The following is a 17,968-nucleotide window of genomic DNA, read 5'->3' as shown; positions in this document are numbered from 1 at the left end:
CACGAGACCTGGCCTCCCAGTTAAGTGGCCAGTTTAGCCATAAGACCAAACATTGGCCGGATGCCAGTGTCTGGAGGTAAACCGCCTTGTCTTTTCACAGGACGGTGAAAGAATGTTCCGTGCTGAACCCAACCCAGCGCTCATAATAAGCCCCTTTCAGACACGCGGCCTTTCCCCACTGATGTGCTGTGGCAGTCCCTGCATGGGAGCATGTACAGTATGACTGGATACAGGGATCCATATCCAGGGGAATTCTCTACCACCAATCTTTCACCATGGGGCTGTAGTGGCATCCCATGGAATATCCCTGCATGGCTGACGTATGAATAACAACAGTATCATTGCTGGGAGTGGCATCTAAAGGGTTACGCCCCCTCTCTGCAACTTGAATGAATGAAAGGCAATGAGACTGAGTGACACCTCTCCACATCTGCCCACCTCAGAGCCCTGAGTCCCTCCTCTGTCCCGTGACTGTCCCTACCTTGCCCCATCTGTCCGGTGTTGCCAGATTGGGCGGTTTTCCACCATTCGGGGCGGCTGCTTTGGGGTTGCATTGTGCAGGAGCAAAATGAGTTTATGCGAGTGGACAGTCGCTTGTTTCCATAGAGCTGCAGTTGCTTGGGTGGTTTTGTGTGTGTTTTGGCGGTTTTTTGAACAGTCTTTTGGCTGTAAACCGTCGGCTGTATCCGGCAACACTGCATCTATCCCGGCATTGCCATGGCATGTATGAATAGACACAAGACGGGAATGTCCCTGTATGTAGCGCATGTATGATAGTAAAAATCACTAGCGGTCCCTGAACGCTTATCCCAGTAATTTACTGGGAGCTTTGTCTGAAAAGGGCTTCAGTAAAGTGAACTTGTCACTTATCGGAACAGTGTTGAAAACGTTTAGATGAAGTAAGGCGTAACATTAATTTTAAATCATTCCATCATCGTATGACGTGATTTAAACGTGCCTTCAAATTCCAATTTGAGTGTTGATTTCTTCACTTTACATGGGATCCTCACTTTCAAATTTCGGAAAAGCACCTAAAATCTTCCATGATTTGATGAAATCCTGAAATAAAAAATAATCTCCAAGAGCTGTGCTATCACCATGATACTCTGCATCTTCAGATAGCTTTTTTGCTTGTTCGCTGTGAAGTTTGTAGTTGTTATTTTCCGATACCAGGTGGCTGGACTGTTACATGTATGTGGAGATGCATCCATGCTAGTGTCCTTTCGTGACTGTATGTTCTCAGCGTCTGCACTAATACCAAGCAATGTTGTGATTGTCTTTTTGTTCAGTGTTTTTGCTATTTCTTCATCTCTGAATATTGACATGACCACTACGCTGCATAATGACAATAAGACCAATTCCTCGTATGTAATCCTGCATACTGTGGCAATAAAAGTGATTCCGATTCTGATTCTGATTCTTCCTCACAGATAATCCAGCCAGGAGGGAATACGTCGTTTGATGTGGTCTTCTTGGCGCGAGTAGTGGGGAACGTAGAGAATACTTTATTTATTAATACCTCACATCATGGAGTGTTTACATATCAGGTTGGTCTGCACGTATTGACATATTTGAACATACTTCTTCCATGCATGTTACATTTGATGAGCACTAGTGTAGATATTATTACGCTTGGAGTGGATCAGTCAGTGCTGTTTTCCATCTGGCTGCAGGTTTTTGGCGTTGGCATCCCCAACCCGTACAGACTGAGGCCCTTCATAGGCGCGCGGGTGCCGGTTAACAGCAGCTTCTCACCGCTTATCAACATCCACAACCCACACAGTGAACCACTGCAGGTAACACTGCCCCCCAACAAGCTGCTCACACACACACACACACACACACACACACACACACACACACACACACACCCACACACTGTATATGTTTATATACTGTATATAGATATATGTACCGGTATATGTATATGTGTGTGTGTGTGTGTGTGTGTGTGTGTGTGTGTGTGTCTGTGTGTGTGTGTGTGTGTGGAATTAGCTTCATAATGAATGGTAGACATTTCTTTTGGCTTTTGATATGAACAGAATATTTGAGAGAATAGTGATCAGATCGAATCTTTAACGAATCACATTTGGCTTGGATTTGCCTATAATATGGTGAGTGTGTTAAGGAGCTTGTTGCAAGTACACCGTGTGTAGAGCTGCTGTGTACTGATGCTCTCACCAGGTGGTGGAGATGTACTCCAGTGGAGGCGACCTGCATCTGGAGCTGCCTACAGGCCTGCAGGGAGGCTGCCGGAAGCTATGGGTCTGTACTGTGAGTCTTTGGACTTCTCATGCTATTTCTCAATCAGCTTGCACCCTGACGTTGGGGAGAATAATGCCTTAATGTAACAATGTAATATGATTGTGAAGTAGTAAAACCTATTTTCATACAAGTTCTGCAAGTTCTGTGTGGTTTAAGCGCAGCACCTCCTCATCAATTTTTTTTTTCTCTGATGTGATGAAAGGGTTCTCAGTCGTTCAATACACCTTCCGCTGGTTCACACAGAGCGGAACACCAACAAAGACCACCATGCAAAATCAGTTTTACCACTTAAGAGTTGAAGTGGTCTAAGTCTTAGAGCTTCTAAAATTCTTTTAAAAAGGGGACCATTAACCATTATGCATTTTGGGCAGGACTTGATTTTTATTTGAATAGTATTCAGTAATTATTCCGCAATATACATTTATAAAAAAATGTGTCAAAAAAGTTGATTTCACCAATCCATCTTGGATTATAATTTGACTGTTTGTGCCCTTCTGTAATTCGTGCCTTCCCTAGTTGTATCATTTATGATGTTGTCTAATTCAGACTGTAATGTCAGTAATCTCGGTTTTTCACAAATTAGACCATGGAACCCCATTGGATAAGATTTTGTCCCGCATCCCCCATCTGATAAGATGTTTTCTTTTGGATGTTTTAATACAGAAAATGTATGAAACCCATGACCAAAACATTCCTACACTCTGCCATTGTGTTACTTGTCACTGTGTTGCTCAGGACCCCCTGGAACCCCCTCAAAGACCCTTAGGGGTCCCTGGACTCTACTCTGAGAACCACCGATCTAACATCTAACGTACCCGTTTTGACTTGACTTTTCCTTGCATTATTTCATGATTTCTTATGTTGTCTCTGGTCTCAGGAAATCCCCCCGTTCGAGACCAAGGGGGTGATGCGGGCCAGCTTTTCTTCACGAGAAGCTGACAACCACACGGCTTTCATCAGGATCAAGACCAACGCCTCGGACCCAGACCAGGTCATCATCCTCCCTGTGGAGGTGGAAGTCACCTCAGGTACACATACTGGCCTCATGTGGCCTAATTGATTGCTTTTCGAAAGCTGATTATATAACTGAGTGTATCAAACCCTAGTATATAATTCCATTAGAAAGAAACAGAAGCAAGTAAACAAGGGAGGGAGACAATGACAGGAAGTAGTCGAGAGTGAGAGAATTTCTACTTAGGGTGCTTTCTCAGTGGGAACCGAGCACACTTGTCCCCAAATTGACCCCAGGTGTGGTTCGTTTCATGAGTGTGAACGTTGCGTTCCGTGCCCGGGCGCGGAGCAGCGTACCGTGACAGGGTCCAATTGAAAAGGTGGTCAGGGGGAACGCTTGGGCGTGCCCAGGGACGGAACACACTTGCGAATGTGAACGCCAACCATACCGGACCACGTAGACAACACACGGGCGAGGATACACTCCAGGCGTAGTTGATGTCGTAAGTGTGCTTACTAGCAAGTGTTCCGTTCCCGAGCGCGGAAGAAATGTTGTAATGTGAAAGCTGACCACCGGGGGAGAGGGGAGGGGAGGGTGGCAATCGTACTCGGGCACGGAACATAACAGAACGGAACGAAAGCAATCGTTCCCAGTGAGAACGCACCCTTACACTACTCGACCAAAGCCAGCATTCCATTTGCAAATGTATTCCTGCAGCACACTGAGCATGCATCATTATCTGCTGCACACTGAGCGTGCATCATTATCTGCTGCACACTGAGCGTACATCATTATCTGCTGCACACTGAGCGTACATCATTATCTGCTGCACACTGAGCGTGCATCATTATCTGCTGCACACTGAGCGTGCATCATTATCTGCTGCACACTGAGCGTGCATCATTATCTGCTGCACACTGAGCGTACATCATTATCTGATGCACACTGAGCGTGCATCATTATCTGCTGCACACTGAGCGTGCATCATTATCTGCTGCACACTGAGCGTACATCATTATCTGCTGCACACTGAGCGTACATCATTATCTGATGCACACTGAGCGTGCATCATTATCTGCTGCACACTGAGCGTGCATCATTATCTGCTGCACACTGAGCCTGCATCATTATCTGATGCACACTGAGCGTGCATCATTATCTGCTGCACACTGAGCGTGCATCATTATCTGCTGCACACTGAGCGTGCATCATTATCTGCTGCACACTGAGCGTACATCATTATCTGCTGCACACTGAGTGTGCATCATTATCTGCTGCACACTGAGCGTACATCATTATCTGCTGCACACTGACTGTGCATCATTATCTGCTGCACACTGAGCGTGCATCATTATCTGCTGCACACTGAGCGTGCATCATTATCTGCTGCACACTGAGCGTGCATCATTATCTGCTGCACACTGAGCGTGCATCATTATCTGCTGCACACTGAGTGTGCATCATTATCTGCTGCACACTGAGCCTGCATCATTATCTGCTGCACACTGAGCGTGCATCATTATCTGCTGCACACTGAGCGTGCATCATTATCTGCTGCACACTGAGCGTGCATCATTATCTGCTGCACACTGAGCGTGCATCATTATCTGCTGCACACTGAGCGTACATCATTATCTGCTGCACACTGAGCGTGCATCATTATCTGCTGCACACTGAGCGTGCATCATTATCTGCTGCACACTGAGCCTGCATCATTATCTGCTGCACACTGAGCGTGCATCATTATCTTGTTACACTGGTGCCAGGATCACTTGCATCAAATTTCATATTTTGTCTACTCAGAATGGTACAAGTTTTGCTTCTAATGACTTACCTCTCTGCCCATAGCACCGGGGATATACTCCTCCATAGAAATGCTTGACTTCGGCACCCTGCGCTCACAAGGTAACTTGCTACTGTATCATAGCTTGATTTTTTCCCTTACTTAATTTTATGTATTTTGTTTTTGTTTTATCTTTTTGTTTTGTTACTACTCTTGAACCTTAACATGCCTTTTAAGGATGACAATGCAAACTACCGATCTACATGGCTACCATTTTCCTTATCTTCCCAGATAAACCAAAACAATTGAATTTGCACCTCCTAAATTCAGGGACAAAAGACGTACAGATAACTGTGAGTATTTTGAATGAATGTGTGAGATTGTGGAAGATATGATATTCCAGTAGACTACACACGTCACTCTTAATGTATTTCCAATGTGTGTCCCCTTTAACATTGTATGGTGTAGTTGCAGCAATTAGAAGGCAGTGTCCTGAGTGTCTAGTGTAAAATGAGCTGTTAATGCTGAAGAGAGTCCATTTCTAATTTGTGTGTAATTCTTTCAGAGCCTTCGAACAAGTCCATCAAATGATGCTGTGACAATAGATTTTAAAGCAATCACGCTGAAAGCTGGAGAGAATAAATATACCAAAGTTGCAAGTATTAGTTTTGATGGTAAGTTGGAAGGAAATTCTGTGGATTTGGGGATTGGTACTGTAGATGGCATACAGTGCTATTCATCCTAAAGTTCTCATCCTCTGTCTTATTCCTTTTCAATTAATGCCTTTTTTTCCCCACTCAAAATTGTGAATAACCTGCATAATGTAATGGCATGCTGTCTTTTACATTGTGGTTTCTCTTTTCAGCTTCAAAAGTTCAAAAACCCTCCCAGTCATCGGGGAAAATTACTGTGAAAGCAAAAGAGAAAAGCTACTCGAAACTTGAAATCCCTTTCCAAGCGGAGGTTTTAGATGGGTATGTGTTCTTGCTTTTTCTTTACACTGTACGGAAATGTGTCGATTTTGTTTTTTGACACTTTAGAATCCATACATAATAGTTATACCCTATTTGTATATTGTATAACTAGGGGATAACAAGTAGGGTTTGAGTTAGATTTGAGAAAAATAAAATTAGGCCTTCAAAGCTTGGCCAATTAATATATGTGATGGATTATTTTCAACAATATCGTTTTAAAATGCATTTCACCATGCTTTCTTGGCTTGACAAAATCACAAGTATGAAATGAGGCCTCTGTGAAGTCTAATTTTGACAAATAACATTTCTTAACCCCAGACATGCACATTTTGAGTCCTTGAATTGCAACCATTGGACCTTGAAAGTGATTGAGAAGCCCTGGAATTTGATGTCAAAATGAATGAGGGAACCCTCTCAGTAGTTTATAGAAAACCTGTGAAAGTGCAATGAAGGCTTCCTCACAGTCCCCGAGCTGGAAGAGCCTTTCTGTGGCAGGTTTCCAAGCTTTTGGTAGTTTATATTCCATCAGGACTGCCTCTTCTGCTGTAGCAGTACATCTCTGGATGACTGAAAAGTCCAACTCATGATCTATTGGCACAGAACAGCTGGTTTTGGTTAGCCTGGTAAAAAGCATCCTGGTGACGTGACCTCACATCCTGTTTCGCTCTACGTATCAGTCTGGACTCCCAACCGTCCACATTGATCTCAGTGGGCGGGGTTACTTGCCTTGACAGACAACTCCTTCAGCCAATCAGCGTCGCCAAATCCAATCCAAATCCACTCGGAAGAACAGCGACAACGTCTTTTCCGCCGAGAAACTGCGCTGGTGCATACTCTTGTTCTTGTTTAATTGTTGTTTTTGAGGATATGTCTGCAATAACTGCTCCTATGGCTGTCTTTACTCTACTAACATTAACGTTACCATAGATATTATATTACTATAGATGGGTCACCGCAGGCTCTGCCAATTCTAACAAATGGTAGCAGCAAGTCTCCTAAATTGTCACATGACTCCAATAGACCCTTCTCACGGTGGCCATTTTGTGTCGAGAAGCCAGGGTAAACACAGGTGCAAGCAAAACACTAATGAGGGTTTCCAACTTCCATGATTGGGATTTGGAAACCCTCATTAGTGTTTTGCTTGCACCTGTGTTTACCCTGGCTTCTCGACACAAAATGGCCCCCGTGAGAAGGGTCTATAGACTCAGACCTGCCGAAAGTCTCCTAAGTGGGCGTGTCCGTGGAAAACCATGGGCAAAACCCACGTAACAAAATGACATGGAAGTGAGTTGAAGTTGGGCCGTCTTGCTTTCGTCTTTGACGTTAGCGCTCGCTTTGGGAGCCGCCATACTGTTTTGACAGATGTGTTGTCAACACTGGTCCCTGATTGGCCCATGCACTTTGTAATTTCTGAAAATGGCTGGGGGCGGGGCTAGAAGTCAAGTCAGACTGAGCCACAGAACGAAACAGAATGCGAGTTCACCTGATGGGTTCCAGGCTTTGGTTGGTAGTGTTGGATTCAGTATTGTTTTTGATCCTTTATGATCTTTGTCAGTTAACTTGTGTACATGTCTTTGTGTTGACAGGTATTTGGGTTTTGACCATACGGTCACCTTATTCCACATCCGGGACAGTGTGACGGAGCCCATGGTGAAGCCTATCCACCTCACAAACACCTTCCACTTTGCCATCTGCATCCACGACGTGGCCCTGCCCCATGAGGCCCATACCATGTTCAAGGTCCAAACTCTGCTACATGACATTCAGTTCATGTTTTCTTTTTCTTGGAATACTGGTTGACTGTTTGATTTCTTTCGATTCCTTTAGATTACACATGTAATGTGTGCAATAGTAGATAATAGATATACAAGTCTACAAACCTTTTCAAATTTTCTAGTACGTATTGCAAATTGAGAATATGGGCGATGCTGTGGATTGGCGTGGATGGTGGCATGTTCCATTTTTCAACAATACCCGGCGAAATCACACAGCCTTTGAAGAATAGTGGGACAGAAAATTGTAGGCCACAGTCAACAACCCTATTTCAGCACTGTGTCATACCAGATACTGATCATTTTCTGATGATGATAATAATAACAACAACAATAATATTAACTACTAATATTATTAATATTATTACTGCTACATTATTATTATTATTGTTGTTATATTTGTATTTTTATTATTTTTCGGTTTGTAGAGTTTTGATATATTTTCAAGATGATTTATGAAGCTAGTTTTCAAGAGGACTATCTGAACTTTGAGATAAAAGCACCTGTGTGACTTGAGTCAGGTTTCCAGATAGCAGGAATTACTTTTTAGCAGCATTTGCTATTAGCACACGAGTTTGGGATCCTGCGTTGGCTAATGAGCGCAGCAAATGCTTACACGAGATGTATTGGAAAGTGGTGTTTTTTTGTTGGCTGTGTAGGTGCTGAACTTCAGCCAGCCAGTGCTCCTGCCTCCGCAGGCCTCACGGTACATCTTCTCCCTGGAGTTCAGCCCTCTGCGGCCGTCCACCCACATCGACAGCAACATGCTGCTGGTCACCAATGCCTCCAAGTTCCATCTACCCATCAGAGCCTACACTGGCTTTCTGGAGGTAAGATCTACCCATCAGAGCCTACACTGGCTTTCTGGAGGTAACTCAGAGGCTGTATGCAATTCTCATGTCACCCATTGGTTTGTGAAGTGATTTTTATTTTATTGGTAATCAGAATCAGAATCACTTTTATTGCCACAATATGCAAATTACATACAATGAATTTGTCTTAGTGTCTCACTAGGCAGAGATGCAGAGCTAGCTGCCTGCTATTGGTCCGTGATTGGCGTGATCTCTGTCATCACTGGAGAGGCGACCTGTCAATCACACCCCAAAACATAGTCTATTTTACTCTAAATTGGAACATAATTTACCAAATGAACATCATGCTGTATTGGGCTTGGGAATCAATCCCAGAATGCCATGCAAATCAGTCTCAGAATGCAATGCAAGCTTGCACGTTGCATTCCGGGATTGTTTTCCACCATAGGTTGATTTACAACCGTAACTCATTCATAATATTGGCTACACGAGGACGCTACCAGCTGCTATTTTGCCCTGTGTTCAAGCTCCACCCCCTCTCCGCCACGAGACCCAACACAAGGAAGCGAACGCAAAGAAATGACTTGAACACAAAAAACCCACAAGAGCAGATACTGCGTGACAACAACTAAAATGGCGACAGTGGGTGGGTGGTCACATTCCCAAGCCCAATTGAAGAAGACTTGAAACTTGCAATTGAGACCATAAACTCATTTGGAAAGTGTTTACTGATTTTCCTATTGATTTCTATACAGTCGGACTTCTCTTTGCAGCCGTAGACTGTATAAACGGGTGAGTTAAATAAAATTGAATACAAAATATGTTTATCTATTTTTTGTCCTCCAGTCCTTGGCTCTACCTCCTAGTCTGAGTGAGCGCTTCCTGGACTTTGGTGTCCTCGGCGCCACTGACACCAGCAGTGTCCTGTTTGCAGTTTTCAACAGCAACCCCATCGAGGTACACAACATGACGAACCGCTTCAATAGTTTGTTTCCACTACCACGAAAACCGTCTATAGACGGTTTTCATGGAATTGTGTTGCTAGGGAACAGTTTTGAACTTCGCTTAAACCATAGATAGGTCAGTTATTGTACTAGCAGCTGGGGGGATTTAGAATGTTTATGTTGTTGAGTTGAAACCATCTATAATTTTCACATAATCTTTCAGTTATATATATATATATATATATATATATATATATATATACACAAAGCTATATTCACATTGTACATGGGGGTTATTCTGCACACATGACCACTTTGAAAGCCAGTATAAACTGCATAGACGAGAACATATTGTCGGGATACGCTATGTTTATATTAGTTTTTGATAAATTAGGAAAACACTGTGTCTTTAGGGGCTATGGGGATTAATCTTAGTGTTTTTCTTCAGACTAACCTACCAGTTTTAGAAGTTTAATGAGTTGCCACTCTCCCTCCCTCTCTGCTTTCTTAACGAGCCCAACTATCCAACACTACATGAAAGCGTTCTCTCCGTCTCTTTCATTGAAACCTGTTAGCTGGTGTTGCGGCCATGGCAGATAACGGGAGAGAACCTTCTCATGGATCTGGTGAAGACCGAGCGAGGCAACAGGACCAGCATTTTGAGCAGAGTCCGGGAGCTGCACAACAGCACCGCCTCCACCCACAAGACGGTAGGACCACACTCTCGTTTCATTTCGTGTCATTTCAGTTCAGCGTATTCTCGAACCAAGCTGATATTCTCTCCGTCTTCCTGTAATAACACCTTTGTGGTCGATTCGCTTATAGGGCCACTTTGTAGATTTTCTACCAGCTTTGTATCGTTACAAAATCAGTAGTAAATACGCAAATGAACAACGTTTAACTTCCCTCCATCTTGCCTCTCCCCGTGCATTCGCAGAACTTCCTGGACCAAATGATGTCATAATGATGTCATGATTTTGGTCCAGGAAGTGCTGATAATGACACCCTGGCAAAACCGCTCCAAATGACATGACAGCTCTTTGTGCAGGCAAGATGGACGGAAGTTAAACACTGTTCATTTGCAATGTATACTACCGCTCTTTTAATGATACAAAGATCAGTCAATAGCAGACGGCCATTTCAGAAGCAAATCTGGCTAAAGCCTGACTTTAGAAGTCAGGCTTTACCCAGATCTGGGTTTGGTGTTTGTGTTGTGTCTGTGGAGGCTGCAGACACAGACATTACAGGGAAAGTATATGGAAATGAGTGTGGTTCTGTTTCTCCAGGTGATCGTGGCATCGGGCTACTACGCTGTCTTCCGTGTTACACTGTCTGCCAAAGACCTGGAGGGGCCCCACGATGCAGCCATACACATCCACACAGACTTTGAGGTATCTACTTTATCAATATGCCCAGGCCGCTCTCACGGCAGTTTGTGACATAGTCAAGTTTTTACCGTGAGCATAACAAGGCAAATTCAGCCCAGTCAGTCCAGGCCGCTTACTATTAACTAGAAAGGTGTCACTTTGTGAGACAGCCTCACATTTCTCGGCGGGGCGGGGTTGGACTATCGCACCAATAACACTGCTTAAAAACACGAACCCACATCGGCCGAATTACAACGAGCACGCCTCCACACATCCACACTGCCAACAAGCCCTGAGAGAGGGCACACCGAGCAGGAGGACAACGAGCCAGGAAGCCTCATCAACCTCATCACACATCAGCCAATACCATATAGACCAGAGGTTTTCAAAGTGGGAGGCGGGCCTCCCCGGGGAGGGTGCAAGCAGTTTCAGGGGAGCCTCAGTGAATGAAAGTGGAAAAGTATTAGTTATTAAAAGGAGAACTCATACAATAGCCTAAATGTGTGTGATTCGGTTCAAGAGTCAGAAGCAGATGTGTGTATGTCATGGGCCATCTATAGATGTGTGCATGTTATGGATGCAGAAGATATTTCCAATGTAAATAAATACATTAGTTTGAAAGTCATGCTGAGTGTCACAAAAACAATGGAAAATCCCTGTCCATAGAGACACTGCATGTAATAGGCCACGCCCATCACGGGGGAAGAGCTCCGTTCATTTCCACACACCAGCGTCATTTTCCTTGAATTAAACATAGCTAAAAGCTGTTGTGTGGTGGGGCTGCGCACACAACAAATGCAAAAAATCGCCAGTTAAAGTTTTTTTGTACTCTTGAGCAAAACAAGGAAGCCATTGAGAATTGGCCAGAAGAAAAATGTGGATCTAGCTGTCAAGAAGTAAGTTGGAGTGTTCATCTTCCGTATATACGATCTTTTGGTGCAACACGCAACCATGCACGTGACATAGGAGAACGCCAGGATTGGACAGGAGTTTGTGTTTTCCCCCGTCTTGGGCGTGGTTTCTGAATGACGTGTTACGCAGTGTCTCTATGTATATGAATCTATAGATATATTTTTTTTTTAACTATTCCACAAACTGCCATGAGAGCGAGCTGGTACTGTATGCCACATGGCACTACTTGACTGCTTTGTCAAGGATGGCAGTTGTCAAAGTTGTTGGACACGTGGCTCATTGGCTCCCACTTATTTCTAACAGTATGATTGATGACTTTGTTTACAGATACTGACCATCCCAGTGAAAGCTGTTATTGCAGTGGGCACACTGACCAGCTACCCAAAGCACATTATACTACCTCCAACTTTTCCGGTAAGCGCTCTGTCACTTCCAGCAAGTTAACAACCACATTTCTCCAATTTGTAATCCCTCTCCGGGCCTCTGTATAGCTTTTGTCCATTGTGAACATACACAGGAAACATGTTAGCGTATTTATATAGAGAGAGACAAAGTCACGCCTACTTCCTGCTTCAGCATACGAACCAGGAAGCATATGAGTGGTGGTGAATGGCAAAAGATTTTATTTTTATCTTGTTTGAATTGTGCCATTAGGTACACATGTGATTTTAGCTCATTTTAAAAGATAACTTTGCATGTCATGAAAGTTGACATTTAGTTTTGTATGAAACTGCTCAAACGACATCTCTTGTCACACCGACATGGCCTGGCGGGAGAGACGTCACTAAAGGGCAGTTTATAGTACAGCGATTTTTGATGGTCGCCACCGACCATGATCATAATTCTATCATCGTTGTAGATGTCCCTTGGACATGAGTCAGTCTCCATTGGACATAATTAATTGACGTTCAGCAATCAGCAAGCGATCATAAATGGCTGTACTATAAACTGCCCTTTATGCGACTGGGTTGTGTAGTCTTTCTGATTTATAACTTAATGTGTTAACTTTCTTGACTTGCAGTTATCTTTTAAATTGACAAACATCATATGTGAACCTCATGCCACCATTCAAACGGGATCAAAAAACGATTGTCTCTCGCCGAGTCGCCGTTCACCACCATTCATATTTCTTCCGACGCTGGTTTGCATAAGACCCTACCGGAAGGGGCGTGAACTTAGCTCTGTATATTAGTGCCTTAACAAAAAAACATCAGCCACCAGAGTAAAGTCATGGTTATTATCATCTACAGTCTCCATGATGTGAAACTGTTTGTTTAATTTGATACAGGGCTTAAATTGAGATTTGTCAAGTCAAGTCAACTTTATTTATATAGCACATTTACATACAGCGGCAGCCGAACCAAAGTGCTTCACAGGCGGGGGAGTAAAGTGCACAAATATAAATAAGTAAAGTGCAAAAATAATTTGTAGGGTGAGGAAGCTCTTTTATTTTCAGTGATCAGACTTCTCATTGATTTGTAAAATGAAAGTAGCTGGTGAATTTATTAATCTTTGATGTCAACGTCAAAGTTGGTTTCCTGCAATGTTTATGAATGATGTCAAGTGCAGGAAAGTATGTGGTGGGCGTATCCTTGTTAACGCCTGCTCTGTGCTGGTGGGCGTGTCCTTGTTAACGCCTGCTCTGTGCTGGTGGGCGTGTCCTTGTTAACGCCTGCTCTGTGCTCTCTCCCAGGGTAAAATCGTTCAGCAGAGCTTTAGCATCATCAGCTCGTTCTCGCAGAGAGTGAGACTCCTCCTCATTCACTCTCTGACCGACGACAGGCGCTTCTACTACCGCCGCCTCAAGACCAGCCGCGATGAGCTGGAGCCCAAGCGCAAGTCCAAGGTACAGCACATGCTAAACACCATAGCTGTTTCCTGTTGTTGGGAGTCAAGTAGCCACCATATTAGCTAAAGGTATAGCACATGCTAAACACCATAGCAGTTTCCTGTTGTTGGGAGTCAAGTAGCCACCATATTAGCTAAAGGTATAGCACATGCTAACACCTAGCTGTTTCTTGTTGTTGGGAGTCAAGTAGCCACCATATTAGCTAAAGGTTTAGCACATGCTAAACACCAGGGATAAACCCTCCCCTGCTCTACAGCTGCTCTCCCATTGGAGCAACTGTTTCGGTGGCAGCCGGATATCCGCTCCCGGCTTATTACAAGCTCTGTCATTGGCTCCGACCATGTCAATCAGAGCGGCTTCCGCTCCCTCCTCCCTGTGTGTCGCTGTAAATAGTGCCCTGCCGCCTCAGTGAAAACAACGCTAACTAGCTAGCAAGCTAATGGCAGAAACCTATACGCTAGCTCGTTGCTACATGCTGAAAACGGCAAGTTGGATTGTTGGTGACTATTTTCCAAGGGCACTGCTGCTAAGCGCCGCCCATCATAATCCCACTATGGAGACCTGCGGCGCCAGACTCCTTGGACGGAAGGGAGAGGAGGCTGGCCAGCGAGATTAAGGTCACTGTGACTTCATAAATGTTTGTTTTTTGCCATAACTCAAGAATTCATACGATAATTTATGACAAAATACCACACAAATGTCTTATAGGATCAAATGATGAAGTGGTGACATTTTATATCCAAAAGTTCAAAGGTCAACTTCACTGTGACATCATAATGCTTGTAGCTGAAAAAAACTGAAATAAACGCCTAATTATTATTTTTTGTCTATTTCTCATTTGATGTTTTTAAACATTCTTTACGTGTGTTTACTTTTTTTTTTATCATAGGTGGCGAAAATATATTTTGATGCCAGCCTCCAGTGTGGCGACTACTGTTATGTTGGCTTACCGTTTGTTCTCAAATGTAAGTATTTTGTTTCCAGAGAAAAACCAGCTAGGCTACAAAAAGAAAAAACACAAGACTCATTTACTATATCATCATTCATATTTTGCTGTATCCTCTTGCTATTTGCTGCAACAACCTGATGTCCCCACATATTGTTAGTGTGATCTCATCTCATTCAAATTGAAAAATAATTGTAATATGGCTGGACAGCCATTGCAGTGTGAATGATATGAACATTATGTATTTCATATTTTTCTTAATTTTTTGGTAAACACATACAGGCTAACTTAATGTTAGGTATGAGTGGAGGATTAGAACATTGTCTGGCATGTCTGTGTTTAAGTATGGAGGACATGATGTTTGATGGTGTTTTAAAATCCTAGAAAATTTTGAAATATCAAATGTGTACATTAAATTCAGTTGGATTTGAATGACTAGAAATTAGAATTGGCGTATTCATACCCAGATCTCAATTTAGATTACGGCCTCGTATTGAGTATCAAAGAAAAGTATTGTGCAATATATATGTCTTTTATCTTAGATCTTCGATAGATAATATAGATATATAGATCTTCCACCCCCACTCAACAATGTCCTGTAATCACAGACCAGGTACACACACACAAACCCATCCCATCCCCAGTGCAGTATGTCTGTTGCTGTGTAAAACCTTTGTGACAAACTAAAGCTGACTGACTGATGGTCATGTGTGTGGTTGCAGCGGAGGCGCGGCCGTCTGGGCTGGTCATGCAGGAGGACCTGTGGGATGCGGATGTGTCTTTATATCAGATGCTGAGCAAGAGATGGAAGCAGATGAGAGACAGATCAGAGCACATGTACGTATCAAACCATACAGATCAGAGCACATGTACATATCAAGCCATACAGATCAGATCACATGTATGTATCAAACCATACAGATCAGAGCACATGTAGGTATCAAACCATACAGATCAGATCACATGTATGTATCAAACCAGACAGATCAGAGCACATGTACGTATCAAACCATACAGATCAGATCACATGTAGGTATCAAACCATACAGATCAAAGCACATGTAGGTATCAAACCATACAGATCAGATCACATGTACGTATCAAACCATACAGATCAGATCACATGTATGTATCAAACCAGACAGATCAGATCACATGTATGTATCAAACCAGACAGATCAGAGCACATGTACGTATCAAACCATACAGATCAGAGCACATGTATGTATCAAACCAGACAAAACCGTTCTGGAATACATTCACACCTACAGTGTTTTAGGAGGGTACAGCCTGTGGTAACTTGCAATCTGCTAATCGGTGTAATGCTGGGAATCCAGTCCATACAAGGCATTATAGTCAGTATTATCAACCAGGTAGCCTGGTTAAACCCATCCTGATAATGTGACCTCACGTCCTGTTTGGCTCTACGTATCAGTAGAGTATTTTACACACACACACACATCTTGATACATCACTTTAGGGGGTCTTTAAATATCATTGCTTTTATAAAATAGCTATATTAGTCATTTTGTAGATATAGGTGTCACTTTTTTCAACTCATGGATATCCTTTATAACCAAAGAGACGTGTTTCAACGTAAACCCTGTAGCCGTGGTACGTCATACTGTACGGTTTGCCTTCCTTCCTTCAGGGCTGAAGCCGTGTTCGAGGCCATCGCAGACCTGCGGAACACGGTGCAGACCACGGTCTCCACTCAGCTCAAGTGGCCTTCCATCATCAACTCCTCTCGCCATGTGGTCTTCCCTCTCACTATCGTCAACAGCTCCTCGGTCAGTGCCCTGTCATTGTTGTAGCTTTGGATGGCGATCGGTACTTACTGTCTGTAGAGTTTTATACAGTTTAAAAACGGGTCCTGGTGTCGTGATGGGGGTTTCTGCAGGTCTTTAAAAAGTCTACAATCCAATCTGAATATGTCTTAAATTAAAAAATTATTGGATTATGAAGTTAACGTTACTTTTATAAAGTTGCATTAACTTCAGTCTCGCTTGGGATTTTTTTTTTTATTATTGATCACGTTGTAACAAAACTATTAAACAAAACCAACATGGAACCAATAACCACTAATGCAAACTGTGCAGCCCGGTCAGAATTAATCGGAGCACACCAAGCTCGTGACGATGTGGTGTGTGAGACTAAACATCATTCATATAACAGCATTGAAGACCAGCATTTTCAACCACGTTCCCTGATTCTGACATCGCTCAAATGTTCTTGCTAAAAATCGTCAAAAATTATTTCATGATTTTTAAAAAGGTCTAAAAAAGTCTTCAATGTAACTTGTTGAAACCTGCAGAAACCTTGTTTTGTGTACATCTAATGTGCGTGTGTGTCCTGGTGCTAGGAGGTTGACTTGGTGTTGGAGAACCCAGCTGACAGCCTCCTCTACATCCAGATCCTCCCACTGGCTCTCTACCCCAACCTGTCCGCTGTCACTGACGCACTGGCACAGATGTGAGTGGCAACTGATTCCACTTGATTTCCATAGAGCCATGTTTCCACAGCTGACCCAGTTCAAATGTGTACTAGTGTCTTGTGGTTGGAGCAGAGGTTTTCAAAGCATGCGGCGGGCCTTCGCAGGGGGGCTCCAAACAGATTCAGGGGAGGCACAGTGAATTGGAAGTGAAACAATATGGCATTAGTTATCAAAATGAGATCAGATAGAATAGCCTAAATGTGTGCAATTTGGTTAAAGAGATACCGTATTTCAGAGATCGAGTAGTATTGGGGAATTTTACTGTTTTTCCCACAGTCGGAAACAAATAAATGCCTCGAACAGACTTTTTTTATAGTCAGAAGCTATCTTGTCTCAATTGTTGAGATCAAATAATTGTTGGTATCAATTAAATACCATGATCATGATCCCATAGGCATACAGGAATTTAGCGAAACTACGGTAAGCAAGTAAACTGGGTGGGGGGGGGGGCTTTGTCTGAGGGGAGGCCCGCAGCCTCAGCCTTTGAAAACCCCTCATCGAGTATTCTGATCTTAGTCCTCTTGAAGTGCGTTGTAGACATGTAAATAGGGGTGTCAAAAATAATCGATTATAAGATGCATCGCGATGCGGACCTGCACGATTCTGCATCGATTCACAAATGTCAAAAATCGATAAATGCACTTTTACTTTAAAAGTAGCCACACAGTGAGAAAAAGAAAGTGAGAAAAAATAAAACATGTATTGGGGAAAAAAAGTGATGCATCGATTTAAGATGCATCGATTTAAGATGCATCGAGATGCATCGAGATGCATCGATAATCATAATCAAATCGAATCCTATTCCCTCTGAATCGTAATCGTATCGATGTTTACAGAAGAAAAGATAACTGGAAAACTACACGATAGAAACATGATAGAAAGACTTTCAGGTTAAATT

The 17,968-nt window shown here is 43.1% G+C and overlaps 1 protein-coding gene across 1 annotated transcript in view; it reads left to right on the top strand.

Moving 5' to 3' along the window:
* Positions 1-17,968, top strand: part of LOC310774281 (transmembrane protein 131-like) — a gene marked incomplete at its 5' end in the record, with an annotated part of 80,124 nt that overhangs the window by 32,220 nt on the left and 29,936 nt on the right. Inside the window, 20 exons of the mRNA XM_083634324.1 lie at positions 1,431-1,547; positions 1,674-1,796; positions 2,185-2,265; positions 3,143-3,293; positions 5,066-5,122; positions 5,292-5,353; positions 5,566-5,674; positions 5,866-5,974; positions 7,561-7,714; positions 8,406-8,576; positions 9,405-9,515; positions 10,078-10,212; positions 10,789-10,893; positions 12,109-12,195; positions 13,475-13,627; positions 14,520-14,595; positions 15,299-15,413; positions 16,228-16,366; positions 16,939-17,048; positions 17,587-17,603. Of these exons, the coding sequence (XP_083490450.1) occupies positions 1,431-1,547; positions 1,674-1,796; positions 2,185-2,265; positions 3,143-3,293; positions 5,066-5,122; positions 5,292-5,353; positions 5,566-5,674; positions 5,866-5,974; positions 7,561-7,714; positions 8,406-8,576; positions 9,405-9,515; positions 10,078-10,212; positions 10,789-10,893; positions 12,109-12,195; positions 13,475-13,627; positions 14,520-14,595; positions 15,299-15,413; positions 16,228-16,366; positions 16,939-17,048; positions 17,587-17,603 (2,182 nt within the window). The remainder of the gene's footprint in view (positions 1-1,430; positions 1,548-1,673; positions 1,797-2,184; positions 2,266-3,142; positions 3,294-5,065; positions 5,123-5,291; positions 5,354-5,565; positions 5,675-5,865; positions 5,975-7,560; positions 7,715-8,405; positions 8,577-9,404; positions 9,516-10,077; positions 10,213-10,788; positions 10,894-12,108; positions 12,196-13,474; positions 13,628-14,519; positions 14,596-15,298; positions 15,414-16,227; positions 16,367-16,938; positions 17,049-17,586; positions 17,604-17,968) is intronic.

This window comes from Poromitra crassiceps, assembly GCF_964638095.1.
Source record: "Poromitra crassiceps genome assembly, chromosome: 3".
In the NCBI taxonomy this organism is placed as follows: domain Eukaryota; kingdom Metazoa; phylum Chordata; class Actinopteri; order Beryciformes; family Melamphaidae; genus Poromitra; species Poromitra crassiceps.
Note: the sequence above shows the minus strand (reverse complement) of the source record. Positions and strands in the feature narration are given on the sequence as shown.